The 20,616-nt window shown below is 33.2% G+C and overlaps 1 protein-coding gene across 1 annotated transcript in view; it reads left to right on the forward strand.

Moving 5' to 3' along the window:
• The window catches only part of LOC132744155 (uncharacterized), a gene marked incomplete at its 5' end in the record, with an annotated part of 48,509 nt that extends 37,714 nt beyond the window's left edge, over positions 1–10,795 (forward strand). The window contains 4 exon segments of the mRNA XM_060732774.1: positions 2,575–2,706; positions 3,727–3,873; positions 4,565–4,711; positions 7,622–10,795. Of these exon segments, the coding sequence (XP_060588757.1) occupies positions 2,575–2,706; positions 3,727–3,873; positions 4,565–4,711; positions 7,622–7,752 (557 nt within the window).
• Positions 10,796–20,616: the final 9,821 nt, after the last annotated feature.

Below are 20,616 nucleotides of genomic sequence, written 5' to 3' on the forward strand. Positions count from 1 at the left end.
GCATAAAATATCTAGATTGAACATTTGCATCTAATTTTACCCATGAGACAATGTAGAAATTGACTTTTATATCAACATTTTATGATATGTTTCAAGGGAACTGCTGACATTAATACCTCATGACTACAAGTGCCTAATAACAATAATTGGTTGCATCTAATCAGAAATATTAATTTTATCAAATCTATGTATGTCTTGTTTGGCATATATTGTATATATAGATTCTACTGTTCATATTAGGATGAAACTTCTGGACAAATTCATGATATTAAACACAACATCATAACTTTTTTGTGCAGCTTGTTTAGAATTAAGGATGAAATGATTATATAATTGCTAGTATACTGTCCTCTTTGCATTACATCATATCAGATATACCATCAATAATGCATTATATCAGATATATTGTCCACTTAACATTATATCTAATAGTAGAAATATTCTTTATTTTGCATTATATCATAATTCAGTTCACTTTGCATGAGTGCATTTTATCAGATCAAAGGCAGTACATGTAAAGTACATTTTAAGGGTTATTTTAACAAAGCAGTTGCATAAAATTGTACATCTTGGGATTTTAGAGTAGTCTTTTTAGTTAAGTTCCAAGTCTTTAGATCTAAATAAATCAAAGGATTTGTATTCAATGATTCCTTTATTTTATTTACATGTACTCTATTTCAGTATATAAGTACAAGTATGAACCATGGTCAGCCAGTTATATCTAGTTATGTGTACTCTATTTCAGTATGTAAGTACAAGTATGAACTATGGTCAGTCACTTATATCTAGTTATGTGTACTCTATTTCAGTATGTAAGTACAAGTATGAACCATGGTCAGCCAGTTATATCTAGTTATGTGTACTCTATTTCAGTATGTAAGTACAAGTATGAACTATGGTCAGCCAGTTATATCTACATCTAGTTATGTGTACTCTATTTCAGTATGTAAGTACAAGTATGAACTATGGTCAGCCAGTTATATCTAGTTATGTGTTCTCTATTTCAGTTTGTAAGTACAAGTATGAACTATGGTCAGCCAGTTATATCTAGTTATGTGTACTCTATTTCAGTATGTAAGTACAAGTATGAACTATGGTCAGCCAGTTATATCTAGTTATGTGTACTCTATTTCAGTATATAAGTACAAGTATGAACTATGGTCAGCCAGTTATATCTAGTTATGTGTACTCTATTTCAGTATGTAAGTACAAGTATGAACTATGGTCAGTCAGTTATATCTAGTTATGTGTACTCTATTTCAGTTTGAAAGTACAAGTATGAACTATGGTCAGCCAGTTATATCTAGTTATGTGTACTCTATTTCAGTATGTAAGTACAAGTATGAACTATGGTCAGCCAGTTATATCTAGTTATGTGTACTCTTTTTCAGTATGTAAGTACAAGTATGAACTATGGTCAGTCACTTATATCTAGTTATGTGTACTCTATTTCAGTATGTAAGTACAAGTATGAACTATGGTCAGCCAGTTATATCTACATCTAGTTATGTGTACTCTATTTCAGTATGTAAGTACAAGTATGAACTATGGTCAGCCAGTTATATCTACATCTAGTTATGTGTACTCTATTTCAGTATGTAAGTACAAGTATGAACTATGGTCAGCCAGTTATATCTACATCTAGTTATGTGTACTCTATTTCAGTATGTAAGTACAAGTATGAACCATGGTGAGCCAGTTATATCTAGTTATGTGTACTCTATTTCAGTATGTAAGTACAAGTATGAACCATGGTGAGCCAGTTTATCTAGTTATGTGTACTCTATTTCAGTATGTAAGTACAAGTATGAACCATGGTCAGCCAGTTATATCTAGTTATGTGTACTCTATTTCAGTATGTAAGTACAAGTATGAACCATGGTCAGCCAGTTATATCTAGTTATGTGTACTCTATTTCAGTATGTAAGTACAAGTATGAACTATGGTCAGCCAGTTATATCTAGTTATGTGTACTCTTTTTCAGTATGTAAGTACAAGTATGAACTATGGTCAGCCAGTTATATCTAGTTATGTGTACTCTATTTCAGTATGTAAGTACAAGTATGAACCATGGTCAGCCAGTTATATCTAGTTATGTGTACTCTATTTCAGTATTTCAGTATGTAAGTACAAGTATGAACCATGGTGAGTCAGTTATATCTAGTTATGTGTACTCTATTTCAGTTTGTAAGTACAAGTATGAACCATGGTCAGCCAGTTATATCTAGTTATGTGTACTCTATTTCAGTTTGAAAGTACAAGTATGAACTATGGTCAGCCAGTTATATCTAGTTATGTGTACTCTATTTCAGTTTGTAAGTACAAGTATGAACTATGGTCAGCCAGTTATATCTAGTTATGTGCACTCTATTTCAGTTTGTAAGTACAAGTATGAACCATGGTCAGCCAGTTATATCTACATCTAGTTATGTGTACTCTATTTCAGTATGTAAGTACAAGTATGAACCATGGTCAGCCAGTTATATCTAGTTATGTGTACTCTATTTCAGTTTGTAAGTACAAGTATGAACCATGGTCAGCCAGTTATATCTAGTTATGTGTACTCTATTTCAGTATGTAAGTACAAGTATGAACCGTGGTCAGAATGTAATATTACAACTAATACGATGACTAGACAACAAGTTCTAAAGAGTGGACCAGCATCTTGTCAACAGGTTAAAGAATACTCAAAAAAATGTAAAAAACGTAAGTGTCTTCATGATTTGATTTGTTTAAATGAATACATGAATAATAGAATCTATCATTGGATTAGATAGAGGATAGAGAAATCCCAACCCGAAGGTGATAAGTTCCATTGGGAAACAAAAACTTAATATGTCACAATATTTAATGGTATTCCCTTTAATTGATGGGATTTTGATAGTCACATTTTATGTTTGTCATAACCCAGCACAAACATCTATTGACTTTGTTAAAATGTGAGTTTCTGCATGTTTCAAATTTTAGAACTTGTAAAAAAAACTTCCATTTGTTAATAAGAACAATTTCTTTGCAAAAACATGATTAAAGACTTATTATTTTGTTGTTATCCTTTTGAATAAAGAATTCCTGATTTTGTATGATAATTATGGGACAAATAAGATATAATATCAGGTAGACTGGATTGAGATATTTAAATGAATACATGCTGCAATTTTATTCACAAGTTTTTTAAATCAGAAACGTCTCAATGAAGAGCTCAATCTACTGTAAATACAGTGTAATTCAAGGTCAGATCAAATAAATTGCCTGTGCGCAGTTTTCTGTTCATATCTGTAGCACAGCTAGGAACTTTACGATTCTCAATTTTATTACCAATGTAGAAAGTTGTTGTCAATAAAAACTGATTGACCAATTTTACTTCAATGATTTGCGTGTGCAAATTGTGAATTCGCTCAAGCATAAAACAGCCAGTGGGTACTCGGCCTTGTAATTAGTAAATGCATTTTGTTGTTAAAAATGAAATTAATTACTTTGTATAATATGTAACATTTTCTAAAATTTTCATTTGTATTGAGTCATTATTGGAGAAGAATTATTGAAGTTATTAAAGAAGTGAGTTACAAGTTTTGTCAAGTATAATTACTTAGTACAAAATTTACATATATTTTCATATTCCAAAATCATTTTCAAACATGGGTAACAATTGTTTTTCTTATTGTTGTACAATTTTTGGAGTATGATTCAGGGTTTTACAAATTCTTACAGTGACCTTTGTATTTTCAGCATGTAAATTTGAGACAGGTGATTGGTCAGAATGTAATACAGAGACCAATCAGATGACCAGAATAGATACATTGAAGAAAGCGGCACAGTCTTCTTGTCCACAAACTAGGGTGCTGACAAAAAAATGTGGAAATGGAAAAGATAAAAGTATTTAATTTGCTAAATATATAAATATAAACTGATGATCGTAGTATTACCTTAGAAAGCAAAATCAAAGGAACACATTCTTGAGTTCTTTTTTTAAAAACATATTTTTCAGTTTAAGTTTTGAATATCTAAATTGCTTAATATCTTAAATGGTTTCATCCATCTTTCAATATGGACAATCAATTTATCATTTTTTAGGGAAAAATTTCAAGATATGTACTGACTAAAAAGCGAACATTGCATATAATGGTCAGATGATATACATATTACAAAGCTTGGTCTGAACTGTTTACATTGGTAACATCAGTTGCTGCGTTTTATTCTTAATTGACTAAAATTTGTTCCGATTTGTTTTAATACTCAAATAATGTGTTAATATTCATGTTGAGTTAATATTTATAGAATCATTACACACTGTTTATATACCTGACATTCATGAATGTTCTATGTATAAGCTATAACATTTATTTTTGGTATATAATTATCATTTATCAATAATAGAAGTGAATAAATATAAATGATAATTAATTTTTTTATTGTTTAAGTATTGACATATCTACGATACTTCAACAATCAATAATTTACAAAAAAAGATTTTATTAAAAGTTCATGATAAATAATACATGATGCTCAGTGTTTAATAATTTATATTCTATGATATAATGTTATATTGTAAACTTGGTATTTTCAGAGTGTGTATATGACCGAGGTGAATGGACACAATGTGATACATCTGATAATCCCACACGTACACGGACACAAAAACTTATCTCTGGTGGACCAACTTGTGAACAAGAAAAAGTTACAACAAAATCTTGTACTAAAAAGAATGGCGAAGGTGATTATAATAGAGAGTTGATAAATTATTACCTTTAACCCTTAATCTATTGATTTGCCAGATTTTGATTTAGATTAATTTTATTGCAAGTTGAAGGGATTTCAATATCTAACAAGTAGTTTTCAAGTTATGCTCTGGACAAAAAAAAACAATGGAAAAGTAACAAAGGGCAATAACTCTATAATTACTCTGGGCAGAGTTACGGTTCTTGTGCACTGCACTTCCTCTTATTGTGCTTGACCATATTATGAAGGTGTTTTGAATTTCAACCAGTACTTTTCAAGTTATGCTCCGGACAAGGAAAAGGGTCAAAGGGCAATAACTCTGTAATTTGTCAAAATGGAGTTATGATTCGTTTGCACTGCACTTCCTCTCATAGTGCTTGACCATTGTATGAAGTTATATTGAATTCCAACCATTAGCCTTCAAGTTATGGTCCGGACAAAAAAAGCAATGGAAAGTAACAATGGGCAATAACTCTGTAATTACTTTAGATAGAGTTATAGTTCTTGTTCACTGCACTTCTTCTTATTGTGCCTGACCATTGTATGAAATTGTTTTGAATTCCAACCAGTAGTTTTCAAGTTATGCTCCGGACAAGGAAAAGTAGCAAATGGCAATTACTCTGTAATTAGTGAAGATGGAGTTATGGTTCTTGTGCACTGCACTTCCTCTCAATATGCTTGACCATTGTATCAAGTTATATTGAATTCCAACCATTAGTCTTCAAGTTATGGTCCGGACAAAAAAAGCAATGGAAAAGTAACAAAGGGCAATAACTCTGTAATTACTTTAGATAGAGTTATGGTTCTTGTGCACTGCATTTCCCCTTGTTGTGCTTGACCATTGACTGACATTGTTTTGAATTCCAACCAGTACTTTTCAAGTTATGCTTCGAACGAGGAAAAGTAACAAATGGCAATAACTCTGTTATTAGTGAAGATGGAGTTATGATTCTTGTGCACTGCACTTCCTCTCAATGCGCTTGACCATTGTATGAAGTTGTATTGTATTCCAATCATTAGTATTCAAGTTATGCTCTGGACAAGGAAAATGCAACGGAACACTGGACCGACCATCGGGTGACTCCTTTACCGACTGACCATCAGGTGACTCCTTTATACCCCTCCAAACTTCGTTTCGGGGGTATACATATAAAACACCTGATTTACAAACAGTAAGCTTAATATACTAGGTGCCTAGTTATACTGCCTGAAGTGCAGGCTGGCCTGGCTCATTATAATTGGGTCAAAAGATTATCACTTTCAGTCCTTAGATGGTAATGGGTTAATATACTATATCAAGTCCAGTAGTATGACAGTTTCCTCTTGTTACAAGAGCAATGATTGTCAATGTAGTATTCAATTTTATCTTATGACTACCCTTGTTTTCCATGTATTGTAAACATTACGTGTTTCTGTATATAATTATATTACACCTGTGTTATATAACATTGGAGCTCATAAAACATTTCATTAATTTCAATGTGTTTAGTCATAAGATAAAAAGAATCTTACATTTGTTGTAACCGGTATATAATATAGAATTTAAGTAAACGTGTCCAAGGAAATGTTGTGGGTATACTTTACAACAATGTCTTGAACTTGTTTAATTAAACTTCATATCATACGGCAACTCAATCATGTAACATCCAGTACTATCTGGTTTTGTATGTAATTATACAAGATTCTCTGTATTCAAACGACATGTGTTCCTATTTATGTGAAGGCTTACATATTTTATTGTATAAAATTTAGAAAATATTTCCTCTGAATTTGTCATTCATCATTGATATTTCAGAAGCGTAAATGAAATGAAATCAATGAAACCAAAGAAGTGTGATATGCTTGTGTGTATAGAAATGATATTGTAATTTGTTTGTTTAGAATGGCAAGCTCTTTCAGAAGTGACATTTCAAGGTTGTAGTTCTAATAAATGATTTTGTTTACAAAGTTTAAAATAATACTGTTACTTGTACTGGAGAATATGTTTTGTAGTGTAATGTTCTTTGTCTTTTAAGATAATTAAAGCCCTAGAGACTGAAGGAACATTGTCAGACAAGAATACAGTCTTGTTTATTCAGACTTACCTCTTAAAATAAAGTAAAGGGAGTAAATGAAACAAAACAAACAACAACATAACAATAAATCAATTAAAGTTACATCCCCTGCACAGCAAATACTGGAGTCAACATTAATGTTTTATTGTCAGGGGCTTAACCTGGAACTTTATTGTCTGGGGCAAAACTTGAAACTTAATTGTAAGAGGCATTACTTGAAATTTCATTGTCAGGGGCATAACTTGAAACATTTACGTCAGGGGCAAAACTAGAAACATTATTGTCTGGGGGCTTAACTTGAAACTTTATTGTCAGGGGCATAACTTGAAACTTTATTGTCAGGGGCATTACTTGAAACTTTATTGTCAGGGGCATAACTTGAAACTTTATTGTCAGGAGCAAAACTTGAAACTTTATTGTCAGGGGCTTAACTTGAAACTTTATTGTCAGGGGCAAAACTTGAAACTTTATTGTCAGGGGTATAACTTGAAAACTATAGGAGGTACATGTATCAACATAGAAAGATTTATAGCTGGAAAGATCTCATTGTGTTGTAGTATAGTGTTCCATAATCTTAACTTTCTTTTGTATAATTTTAGAGCTTTTGCACTTAAAAAACATTCATACAGAAAGCTTTTCTGACTATAAATTTTGTGAGCTACAATATATATCTTAGAATTCTCATATGCAAATGCATGGTTTTTCTTGTGATACTTTTCCATCTTGATTTTAAATATTCATGAATTAGTTTCCTTGGAGGTTTCTTTACATTTTGATTGAAATACAGGTGGTAGTCTGCAATTGTAACTGCTTGTAGTCAAACGTTTTAACAGGTATGTTATATTTTACAGTACGATGCTTTTTTGGACCATGGTCAGAGTATGACTCCTGTATGAATGGTGTACAGAAGAAACGTAGACAAGTAATACAAGGTGGACAGGAGTGTGAGCGAAAGAGCATTAAAATGAAGGCTTGCTCGTAACTATGGTTACGGTTTTATACTGAAATACTGAAGGAGAAAGAACTGATGGTCGTGAGAAACAGAAATCCACAAAAATTATGTGATAATGAAAAGTGTTGCTGCCTTTTTATTCAGTATTCAAGTGTAGAATAGGAACTAATTTTGTAATAGTTATTTATGTTTATTTACAATCTGACAAAACCTGTGAGTAATGATGATCTACTGTGTGAAAAAAACGATCTTGTAATAAGTGATTTCTAATACCAGGTGTCTTAATTAAGTTATTAGTAAATTTGAATGAGTAGAGATGTACATAGGAAAATAATTTCCTTAAAAGTGGTCTTTATAAAGAGGCTGGTTAGACTGTTTTTCTGCAATTTTATCAGTCTGACATGTTTTTGATATTGTTAAATATTCAGCCCCAACCTTTTATAAAGACAACCACCACTTTAGAAAACTTGTCACTTTCACAAAACTTTTTTTAAATAATAGTTTTAATGATTGGTGTACAAATTATTTTTTTTAGAATAATAGTGTAGATTTTTTTTCCTATATCACAAGATTGTTTACATACAGGTTTCATTATGTCAGTATACTTTTATCAGATGTCTTTATGAATGGTCAAACATAAATTTGCTTGAATGTTTTGGGTATGTGAGACCTAAGTAAAAGGAAAGTGAAAAAGATGGAAAGAGGGAACAATTAGTTTGTATCTGGGATAGTGGAAATGTTTATATATGTTTTTGTTGTTAGTATAAGATTGTTGTTTACATATATAATCCCACATTGTGTCAATATTTTGATCTCATTTGGCCAAGTGTCTAAATCTTCCATCTTTTAATTTTACTTAGACATTAATTGGCCAGGAAGTTCCTTACAAACAGAACAAAGACAGTTACTTTTTTAGCTGATCGGCATATTGTTTGTTACATGTCTATTATTTTAGGTAAGCACTGATAGCTAGGTATACAATTATAATGCTATAATGTAACCAATTAAAGCAGCTCACCTCCAGATTCATGCTATTTTTCTTGAAAATTTTGAAAATGTAGTAAAAAGTAACATATTGTAAGATGAACAAAGAAAATAATTTACACATACAACCTATGTAAATTACCAAAAAAGAGGTCAACATATGCAAAAATACTTTAATAGCCCTTACTGCAATAGTAACAAAATAATTATATTTGGTGAAAAATACTGCAAAATCCGTCATAAATCACACATAACATGGAAATTAGTACTTTTATCTTGAACTTTTTTAATTTTAAACCTCAGTACTTTTTTCTCAAGTATATTTTATTGAAATATTTTGGTTCATCTGGAGACATGCTACATTAAAGTATTTTTTGTTACTAGTTGTTTACAAATACATGTATACTTGATTTTGATAATTTCCAACAGTTGAGGTCCACAAACCAGTTAATCCTTCAGTTAATATTTTATTTATCTACTTGTGTTTGAAGAGTCAGTCAGTCGCCTGTTCTTTGTATTCTAGTCTGTAATGTTTTATTTGTATGAAGTTAAACAATTCAACATGTTTTCATTTGTTACCATTGTTAGTTATAGAATGTACTTCTAGTATAATATCGCTATGATGCACATTAATTTTAACTTAATCCTTTCCCCCATGAGCATATTGTGAAAAATGGCCATTTTCACTGAAAAGCCTCCTGTTACAAGTTCAAACTGCTATGAAACTATGAAAAATGCTTCAATACTAATCAAACTTGGCACAAATGTTGACTGGACAATTGCCTTTGTAACGACATGCTCAGTGTTAAATTTCCTGTTACCATGGCAACGAGGGGACATCTCAAAATTGCCAAAAATCACTTTTTTTCTCGATTTTTTCCATCAAAATTTATTTCAAAGTGCTGCAACTTCTCAAGGGATTGAGATAGAGTCAAAGGCTTTTCAGCATTGGTTACACGTTACCTTATGATCGACCTGGGGTCATTTTAAGCCTCTCACAAGTCCAAAATTTTATTGGCGAAGAGGGGGACTCTGCCCCCCTTCAAACCCCCCAAACAGAAGGGGGCACATCCCCCTTCTGGCAACCCCCTGATGTAATATTTGGATGGGGGACGGCGCCGAAAAAATGGTCACTTTTTTTAACAACATTTCTCAAACAAAAAACAGTGTTTGGGGCCTAAATAGGGCATTTTTTCACTGTTTGAGGCCTCAAAAAGGGGGGTGCAAAAAGCCGTCGAAACACACTTATATAAGGGAAAAGGTTAATAACTCATAACATATGGCAAGGCATGTATCTATATATGTTTCTATAATTATATGAAAGGGAAACAAATCTGGTTTAATTTTCTTAAAATGCGTTTAAAGTTGTTTTTCTTCTACTGTAACATCAATTCTACAATAAGTACTATTTAGTACTATATTAATTTAAAAGGACAATTTTTGAAATGATGGGACTGGAAATATTTTTTCCAAGATTTCTCAACCATTTGGATGAAGGTTTGAACCAATAACTGCAAATTTACAGATCATTCTAGTTTTTCAAGAATGATAATTTCTTTCATGCAAAAAGATGTAAAATTGAAAAATGTTGCAATTCTTTTCACTCAAATCAGGCTAAAAATTGCAATTATTATCAATTTACAATTATAATGCTGAGTATTACTTCTTTATGATCTTTTGTAGATTTTTCTATTTTATTTGCTTCACTTGATCTATATAAAACTTTCTAATTTTAAGATTTTACGCTTTTTAACGTTAGTGAAGCTGGACTAGACTTCGTCCTGGTTTTAGTTTGGATCTACTGACTGCCACTTTGAGCAATTTGATATTGAAATGATAAGTTTGAAGCAGAAAAAGTATAAAGTCTGAACAAACTGCGCAGTCTAGCAAATTGGACCGATTATGCTGGTGACATTATAAATTTAAACATTTAATGATTGTGTATCTTAAAATGAATGATGCATTAGTAATTTTTTTCTGCAAGTATTTATATATACAACAAGTTAGGGACAGAACAATTAACATTATTGTTTTCATTTTCTATTGATATTTAAATTATCTTAATAAAAAAATAAAAGATAAATAATTTTATTATTATAGTTTATGATCCCAAATATATATAGGTAATTTGCTGACTACAGCCATTGGAATTGAAAGGCCACTACTTTTTCTAGGTAATGAACCAAAGGGGGCTTCAATTCAACAAAGGCATGGTTTTGAACAGCTAGCAAGTGATTTAGCAAAAAAATATACTCAACTAGAAGGGTTTTTTTCCCACAAAAATGTATGTCTCCCAAAACTATGAATGGTCACTCAAGTGGAGTTTCATTGAAATCCCATCAGTAGCTTGACTTTTGAAAGCCATACAAGATTTTTCTATTTATAGCTCTGACCGCTATTTTGTGCAGCAAAGCAAAACATGCTGTGATATGCACAACTAGGGATGCTACTGTTCACTTGTGTGAAGTTTCATAGAAATCTAACCAGCAGTTCTATCTGTGAAAGCCTGACAAGATTTTTCTTTTTATAGCTCTGGTGGCCATTTTTTGCTCCAAAGCGTAATATGCTGGCCAAATGCACAACTGAGGATGGTACAGATCACTCCTGTGAAGTTTGGTTGAAATCACACTTGTAGTTTGACCTGTGAAAGCAGGCCAATATTTTTATATTTTTTTAGCTCTGGCAGCCACTTTGTGCAGTTAAGCAGAATATGCTGGTGATGTGCACAATTAGGGATGGTACTGACCACTCCTGCAAAGTTTGGTTAAAATCCCACCAGGAATTTGACCTGTGAAAGCCAGACAAGATTTTTCTACTTTTAGCTCTGGCAGCCATTTTGTGCAGCGATGTGGAACATGCTGGCGATGTGCATAACTAGGGATTGTACTGATCACTCGGTTGAAATCCAGAAGTAGTTTGACCTGTGAAATCCAGACAAGATTTTTCTTTTTTTTTGCTCTGGCTGCCATTATGTGCAGCGAAGCATAACATGCCGGTGATGTGCATAACTAGGGATGGTACTGATCACTTCTGTTTGTTTGATTTGGGTTTAGCGTCACACCGACACAGTATAGGTCATTTGGCGACGTTCCAGCTTTACTGGTGGAGCAAGACCTCAGGTGCCCCTCCGTGCATATTTTCAGCCATGAACGGGCACCTGAGTAGAACCATCGACGTTCCGTAAGATAGCTGGATAGCTTCCTCACATGAAAGAATCCAAAGTCCCTGTTGGGTTTCGAACCCACAGCGGTGAGGGGCAAGTGGTTTGAAGTCAACAACCTTAACCACTCGGCCATGGACGCCCCATGTAAAGTTTGGTTGAAATCCCACCAGTAGTTTAACCTGTGAAGGCTGGACAAGATTTTTTTAATTTTTAGCTCTGGTGGCCATTTTGTGCAGTGAAACGCACAATGCCCTTGATGTGCACAACTAGGGATGGTACTGATCACTCCTGTAAAGTTTGGTTAAAATCCCACCTATAGTTTTACCTGTGGAGGCCAGACAAGATTTTTAGCTCTGGCGGCCATTTAATGCAGCGAAGGGGAACATGCCAGAAATGTGCACAACTAGAGATGGTACTGATCACTCTTGTAAAGTTTGGTTGAAATCCCACCAGTAGTTTGACCTGTGAAGGCCGATCAAGCATAATGCAGACAGACGTGCAACCGGACTGACGGCGAAGGCAAAAACATAGTCTCCCAAAAATTTTGGGAGACATAATTCAAGGGCCAGTGACTTGTTTAACTATAAAGTCTATGCAAACAAAGTGAAACCTAGGGCCGGTAGAACCATTTTTTTTTAAACTCAGAAACATCATCATCAGATTTATGTAACTGGAAGAGGTCTATAAGGCAATGTTACATTCCAAAAATACAAGGAGTTTTTAAAATATTTGAGTACTTGAGGGCATGGTCAATTTGACTCAAAGACCACAAGATGATGCTACATGCCAATAATATCCAAGCTTTGGCCATGGAAGTTTTGGAAGACATGTTTACTATATAAGTCAATAAGCAAAGCGACCCCTCAGAGCAGAACCATTTTTAGCAGGTTGTCGTTACCATTGCTGTTCAGAAACTTGAATATTGACCATTATTATATTATTTCTGAATAAATTTTCTTCATACTCGGACACAACAAGCCTTCAATTTAACCAGACTACACTTGACCTTCACTAATAATTGACCTTGACCTAAAAGGTCAAATGTTTAATTTTTGCTAGAATTGGCTATAACTTTGTTTTTTAAGGATGAATTATCTTCAAACTTGGACACAACAATCCTTTGGACAAGATCTTCAATTCGACCAAATTGATTATGATCTTGACTCATCAATGGCCAATGCACCTGTAAAGTTTTAAGGTTAAGGGCTACTGAGTTATTTGTCGGAAACTGCTTCTATATACAAGTTCAATGTGGCCTTGACCTCAAAATCAAAAGGTCTCATCTACTGGCCAAAACCAATGCACCTATTAAGTTTGAGGAAAAAGAGCCCATGGGTGGTCAAGTTATTGGTTAAAAATTGTTTTGATATAAAAGGTCAATGTTACCTTGACCTTTAACTCCTTGACACCTAAATCAATAGGGAGTCATCTACTTACCAAGACCAATGTACATGTGAGGTTGCAAAGTTGTTGCGTCTGAAACTGTTTGGATTTACACATTCAATGCAATGTTGACCCCTTGACTCAAAAACCAATAGGAGTCATTTACTGGCAAAAACCAATGCAACTGTGAGGTTTGAGGGCCAAGGGCCCTTGGGTTCAGAAGTTATTCATTGGAAACAATCTACTTATCAAGACAAGAGCCAGTTGAACGGGGTGATGCTCCCCGAATAGGTTTTTCACACAGGAATGTATACCTCTTGTAGTGTCAGAGTTATGTCACAGACAAAGTTCAAAGTGTAAAAACAACCCAAATGTTGAGCACGACACATTGTATCAATATGGTGATCATTTCTGTGAAATAATTGTAAAATCTGACTTCAAATAACGAAATTATGGACCGGACATGATTTTGCTGCAAGGTCATGCTGTGACCTTGACCTTTGACCCCAAAATCAATAGGGGTCATCTGCTGGTCATGACCAATCACCATACCAAGTTTGAAGTTCCTAAGCCTAAGCATTCTTTAGTTATTGATCGGAAACCCGACACGAATTTGGGACAAACGTACAGACAACCCGACGACTATATGCTCTCCTGAAATTTTTCGGAGAGCATAATAAGGCACCTGTGAAGTTTTAGAGCTATCTGCTATAGGTGTCCAACTGATTGGTTGGAAATTGTTTTGATATTAAAAGCCAATGCGACCTTAACCTTTGACCCTTTGGCCCAAAAATTTTAGCGGTCATCTACTGGCCAAGACAATTGCACCTTGACTTTGACCCCAAAATTGTTAACTGGCTAAGACCAATGTACATGTGACAGGTTTGAGTGCTAACGGCCAATGGTTGGTCGAGTTATTGGTTGGAAACTGTTTTGATAAAAAAGTTCAATGTGACCTTGACCTTTAAACCCTTGACCCAAAATCAATAGGGGTCATTACTGGCCAAAATCAATGCACCTGTGAAGTTTGAGAGCAAAGGGCTCATGGGTGGTCAAGTTTTTGTCAGAAATTGTTTTAATAAAACAAGGTATATGTGACCTCAACTTTTGACCCCTAAATCAATAGGGGAAGAACTTGAGATAAATCCAAATTGTAGTTTTAGGTTAAACTGGTATGGACAGATGGTTCAATTACTGTATGCCCGTGGGCATAAAAATGATATTCCTGGTGTGCATTTAAATGATTGTGTATGAACTGGGTTTAAATATCCATTTAATTTTATAACTTTGCAACACAAACTTCACAGGAAGAGTTGGAAGTTGGCATTAAATCTATCAAACCTCTTGTTTCCATTCAAAGGATTATAAATTACAAATGTTTAATAAATGCTGACATGAACTGACAGAAAACAAAGAATGAGATTAGTTTCTTGATTTATTTTTTATCATGGTAATTAACAATACTTATACAAAGTGAAAATATGTAAACTCACAAAAAAAAAACAGTTTAAAAGCATTTTGCTTTCGTGCAGAATACAAAAAATTACAATATTTTAAACACATCACCCTTAGCCTGCTGAATTTCTGACATGGACTTGTCAAATTTTTAATTTTGGAATGGTCCATGATTAATATAGAGGATATAAAGATGAAATTAGTTAGCCACCAGTGTGAAGCCTGGATGTGCAGCCTCAGGTCTGGCTGTATACCAGTGACAAAGGCTAATAACTTTACGTTAAGCAGGTTAAGTGCTAATCAGGATAATCTGTTATTCTACAAATATAATTCTAAAATAGAACTAACAAAATTACATGTATCTAACATCATTACAAATCAATGTTGAAATAAACAAAACTTTCACATTATGCCAATATTATCAAAATAGAACATTTTATACCACTTTCATGTCCTGTCATCTGCTTTAATGAAACTATACCTTTTATCTGCAAATCACAATCATAAATACTGTACATATACATGTGAACATACAAACAAACAAACATACAAATCAAAATTTTTTATGTTAATGAAGCAGATTCAGTGTCTCTGACTTTATTGTTCAATAAAGGAATATTTTTATTTTGCATTTAAACATTCACTATCTATATCCTAAAATAATGATATTAAATAATCTGGACAGTGACATAATGAGACTTCAAGAAATATCATTCTCTCAGGGATGCTTTTACTGTCTCAGATATCTTTAATTATCAACGCTTTAAGATGTGATATATAATCTAATGGTGGAGGTAATATTTTGTAAGTTAAGTCTACATTGCCATGTGTGCTACCATCAGACAAAATAACTTGACAAAATGGCAGGATATGAAACTTGATAAGAAATAAAAGCCATTTACAGGCCATGTACTTCATCATTTACTTCATGGAATGATAAAAATGTAGAAATACTTGACAAAATATTAGATAATCTATTGTAATTAATTAGCTATTTTTTTTTGTTGAGATTTTAATAATAATTTTGGAGCCCCAATTTATTCAACAAGGAATAATGTCATCAAAAAATGTATCTGTATAAAATCATCTCTATTTTGTTGAAGGGTTAAACATTTTTTTGAGCCTGAAAAGTAATGTAAAAAAGAAATACAATAAGAAACAATAGCACCGCCTAGCAGGGGCCTTGCTTGACTTTTTAGCTCACCTTGCACAAAGTGCAGGTGAGCTTTTAGGATGGCCAACCAAATGGCGTCTGTTGTCTGTCGTCCGTCCACATTTTACATTTTATTCTAAGGACATCTATGATACCGCAAGGCCAATGTTAATGAAACTTGGCAGGAATACTCTTTGTATGAAGCTCTATCAAGATTGTTCAAAGAATTCCATTTCATGCTAAACTCTGGTTGCTATGGCAACTGAAAGGAAATACTTAAAAATGCTTATACTTGAAAACGGAAAGGGCTAGAGCTTAGATATTTCTCACAAGGCATTGGCTTAAAGGTTTCTACAAAGCATATTGAAATTTTGGTCCAGAGTTGAAAATTAGTCTCAGTTTTGGTGGTGAAAAGGTTTTTTTAATTGCAGAGATATAAAGACTTTTTTTGTAGGGATAAAATGAGATATTGTATCATTTAATTTTTGTTTCATCTGTCATTGTTATGATGATTTTTCTGCTAAACTGTGAGAAAGATGAAAAGGTCGTTGAATGTAAAATAAAATCAAAACAGAATCAATCAGTAAATCACAAATTTGAGAGCGAAAATCTAGTTGAATTACCCATTCCATAATGGATTATTCCATTAATTTCGTAAGAACATCCGTAAGGAGTATGTGTCATTTCCGAAGTAAAAAATAAAATATTTTTGGTCTTTATCACGATTGAAAATACAAAAATTAAGTATGAAAATTAACAAAGGGCAATAACTCAAAAAATAAGAAATGCAGAGTACCTGTTCTTGTGCACTGCACTTCTTCTTAATGAGACCTATCATCCTATGAAGTTTCAAGTCCATGGCTTTTATACATTAGGAGAAATGGCCCGGACAAAGATAAAGTATGAAAATTAACAAAGGGCAATAAGTCAAAAATTAGGAAGTGCAGAGTACTGGTTCTTGTGAACTGCACGTCTTCTTAATGAGATCTATCATCCTATGAAGTTTCAAGTCCATAGCTTTTTTAGTTGAAGAGAAATGGCCCGGACAAAATTAAAGTATGAAAATTAACAAAGGGCAATAACTCAAAAAATAAGAACTGCAGAGTACCGGTCCTTGTGCACTGCACTTCGGGTTATTGAAAGAAGCATGCATACCAAGTTTGAAGTCAATCAGACTTATAGTGACCGAGTTATGCTCCGGACAAGCTTTAGGGGACGCCGACAACGACACAGACGCCGCCGAAAAAAGTAACCCCGATATGTCACCTTTTCAAGGCGACACAACAACACTGACCTAATGGGAAAAAAAAGCAATTTTTTTTTCAAACTAATGCTAAAAAAATCCATGAAAAGCAGTAAATTTGAACGAAAGGATGTTTCTATTTGTTAAAATCTGCATCTATGTTCTATATTTATGGATGGATTATCATAATATTTGAATGTCATATTTCTTCGACCATGACAAACCAAAGTTGACCTTGACCTTGAACTGACCTTGACTGTCATGGTCAAATTTTGTTTAAAATATTGCAGCTTTGTTATCCATTGGTTGAATTGATTAATACTACTTAGACAGACACAAATCAGCTGAAAGTCAAAAACACCTTGTGCTGTGCGATTAATATCACAATGGCAGTGTACAGTGTTGCATTTAGAATTCCAAAATTATGGGGGATTGTTTCCCACTCAATTGAAAAATTGAAGAAAAAATGTGGGGAGATGCATTTACCTTATGATATACTGAAAAGAGTTCATTTATTTTACTTTGAGGCAGTTTTGACGGCTATTGTCCACTCAATAATGGAAATAGAAATAATAATATATTGATGAATTCTACAATACACACATGAGATGAGTCAGTCGGTTGCTTCACGCAATTTACTTGATATTTTTGTCATTAGTGGGTGAAACCAAACATGGCTGAAGTGTTGGGAGATACGATGAAGGTAAACTGAATTAAGTCACAAAGATTGTCAGATGCATGACTTGACAGGCATTGACATCATTAAAATGAGGGAACTGCAAAAAATATGGGCTAATTGAGCAACCTAGATGCAGCACTGACTGTATCTAACTGATAAAATTTAATTGATTTATATATTACAGTATTTTTATATATTTGAAGTATCAATATTTATGCCCCTGCCATATAATGACTTGGGCATATAGTATTACCACGTTCTGTCATTCTGACATCTGTTATGATCAGATTTTGTTCATTATCATAGTAACAGTTGTAACCATTCAACTCAAATTTGACATATGGGTATGTCATGAGAAAATACAGGTCAAGTTTGAATTTGGTCATGGTTCTATGTTTTTTTGCCAAAGCACTACCTAATTATTTCTTAATTTATTTTCAGATCAATGCTAGATGTAAAGTTCTAGAAATGGGTAAACCTGATAAAATACCGAAATCATCCCTCACAAAAGTTGTGGCTGAAGTTGCAGACAATACTGCTTGTCTGCAACTTGCAGTTTGGAATGACCAAATAGATGCGTTACAGATTGGTAAATCTTACTTACTTAAGGAAGTGTCTGTCAGACATTTTGATGGTGATGTAACAATCACCACTACACCACAATCATCTATTTCATTACTGCTACATAAAACAAGCAATTATCATAGTAAAGCAAGCAATCCATAAGTCCCCTACTCAGGTTAGAAACCCATCAACATTCTGAAGGGCCATTGGCCATTCACTAATGTTTCAATTTTTTCTCTATTTTAAGTAAATTTGTTGGAAAAGTTTTTTAAAAGTGATCACAGGAAACAGTTTTTATGAACAGACAGACAGACAGACAGACAGACTGAAGGACACTCTAAAGTTAATATTTGAAACATCCCTGTTACCAAAATATAACATTTTAAAAGCAAAATTCTTAAAGAGGAGATAACTCTTGAATTAAAGATGCAATTTCATAAAAGTTTTCAGCTCTTTTTGACTAATCACAAATATTGATATATTTGCCATGTTTTAAGCCTATTTGTTGCCAAGGCAACAGATATTTTTTCAAAATAGGAAGAACAGATAAGACATGCATAATCTCAAGACTGCTATCTACCCATATGTCAAGTTTCATAAACATATTTCCAGTACTTTTTGCGTTATCACTGGATCCAGTTTATGTGTAAAATTTGCCATATTTTCAGCCTATTTGTTGCCATAGCAACCAGAATTTTCAACATAGAAAGAAAAAGAAAAAGACGTGCATAATCTCAAGACTGTCATCTACCCATATGTCAAGTTTCATAAAAATATTTCCAGTACTTTTTGCGTTATCACTGGATCCAGTTTATGTGTAAAATTTGCCACATTTTCAGCCTATTTGTTGCCATAGCAACAAGAATTTAGCAACCAGAATTTCCAACATAGGAAGAAAAGAAAAAGACGTGCATAATCTCAAGACTGCCATCTACCCATGATATGTCAAGTTTCATAAAAATATTTCCAGTACTTTTTGCGTTATCACTGGATCCAGTTTATGTGTAAAATTTGCCATATTTTCAGCCTATTTGTTGCCATAGCAACCAGAATTTTGCCATATTTTCAACCTATTTGTTGCCATAGCAACCAGAATTTTCAACATAGAAAGAAAATAAAAAGACGTGCATAATCTCCTAACTGCCATCTATCCATATACCAAGTTTGTGGATGGACGGAAGGACAGACCGCCGGACAGACGGACGGACGGAGGGTTAACCTAAAGTCCCCTCCGGTAAACCGGTAGGGGACTAATAATTTTTTTTACATACTTTTTTTATAAAGTAGGGTATGCATTGTGTGCTCCGCTTTCAGTACATATTTTTAAGTAAATTAACAAAGAAAAAAAGAAACAACGATTGACTTGACAACAAAGTTATCATGCACAGATGCTAACTACAGCATCATATATCACTACATTGTATAATTATGTATTATATGTTACCTTAAAATAATGATATCTTAAAAATATCAATAAAAGATGTCCACCTTAATATATTGTTTGTCTTCTTTTCAATAGTTGAACAATCAGAACTGCTTAAGCTAGTTTTACTGTAATGCCTTTATGCCAAACTGTAACATTCCACAACTGACTTATTTTTTACATAAACATATCTTTATATGCCTTTGGTGTATACAAAAATGTCAAAGTTCCGTTAAAACGACTGATTCTGAGGTAATTTCATATTTGTATTTTTTACACAACAACAAGAAGTCTTATTCAGTGGTGAGTACACACAAATCAATGTTGTTACAGACACTATTCTTGGAAATGATTGGTGTAAATCTCCATCTTTAATTAGTCGTTTTATGAGAGGAATATTTAACATAAAACCAGTATTGCCTAAATACAAGTTTACATGGGACGTAGGGACTGTGTTGAAGCTTTTAGTTTCTTGGTTCCCTCTTGAATCTTTGTGTTTGAAAACATTGACTATCAAATGCAGGAGTTAGGTCTCTAAAATTTTGACAATAATAGTTAATACAGTTTTTTTATTAAGGTGAAGAATTAATATAACTGTGAAAAGCTAAATGATTTTAATAAAGGAATTGAATTCAATGGAATAACTGAATAAGTTAACATATTTTTCCTGTTTTTGTGTTTTACATCACGCTGTCTGTAGGTCATATGGCAACATTCCAGCTTAACTGAGAGAGGGAGACCTCTGTCGTCCTTCCGTGCATTATTTCAGACACAAACAGGCAAAGAATCACAAATGTTAACTGTCCTCAAAGAACCACCAATGTTAACTTTCCTCAAAGAAACAACT

This window comes from Ruditapes philippinarum, unplaced genomic scaffold (genome assembly GCF_026571515.1).
Source record: "Ruditapes philippinarum isolate M1 unplaced genomic scaffold, ASM2657151v2 ctg283_1_1_1_1, whole genome shotgun sequence".
Lineage (NCBI taxonomy): Eukaryota > Metazoa > Mollusca > Bivalvia > Venerida > Veneridae > Ruditapes > Ruditapes philippinarum.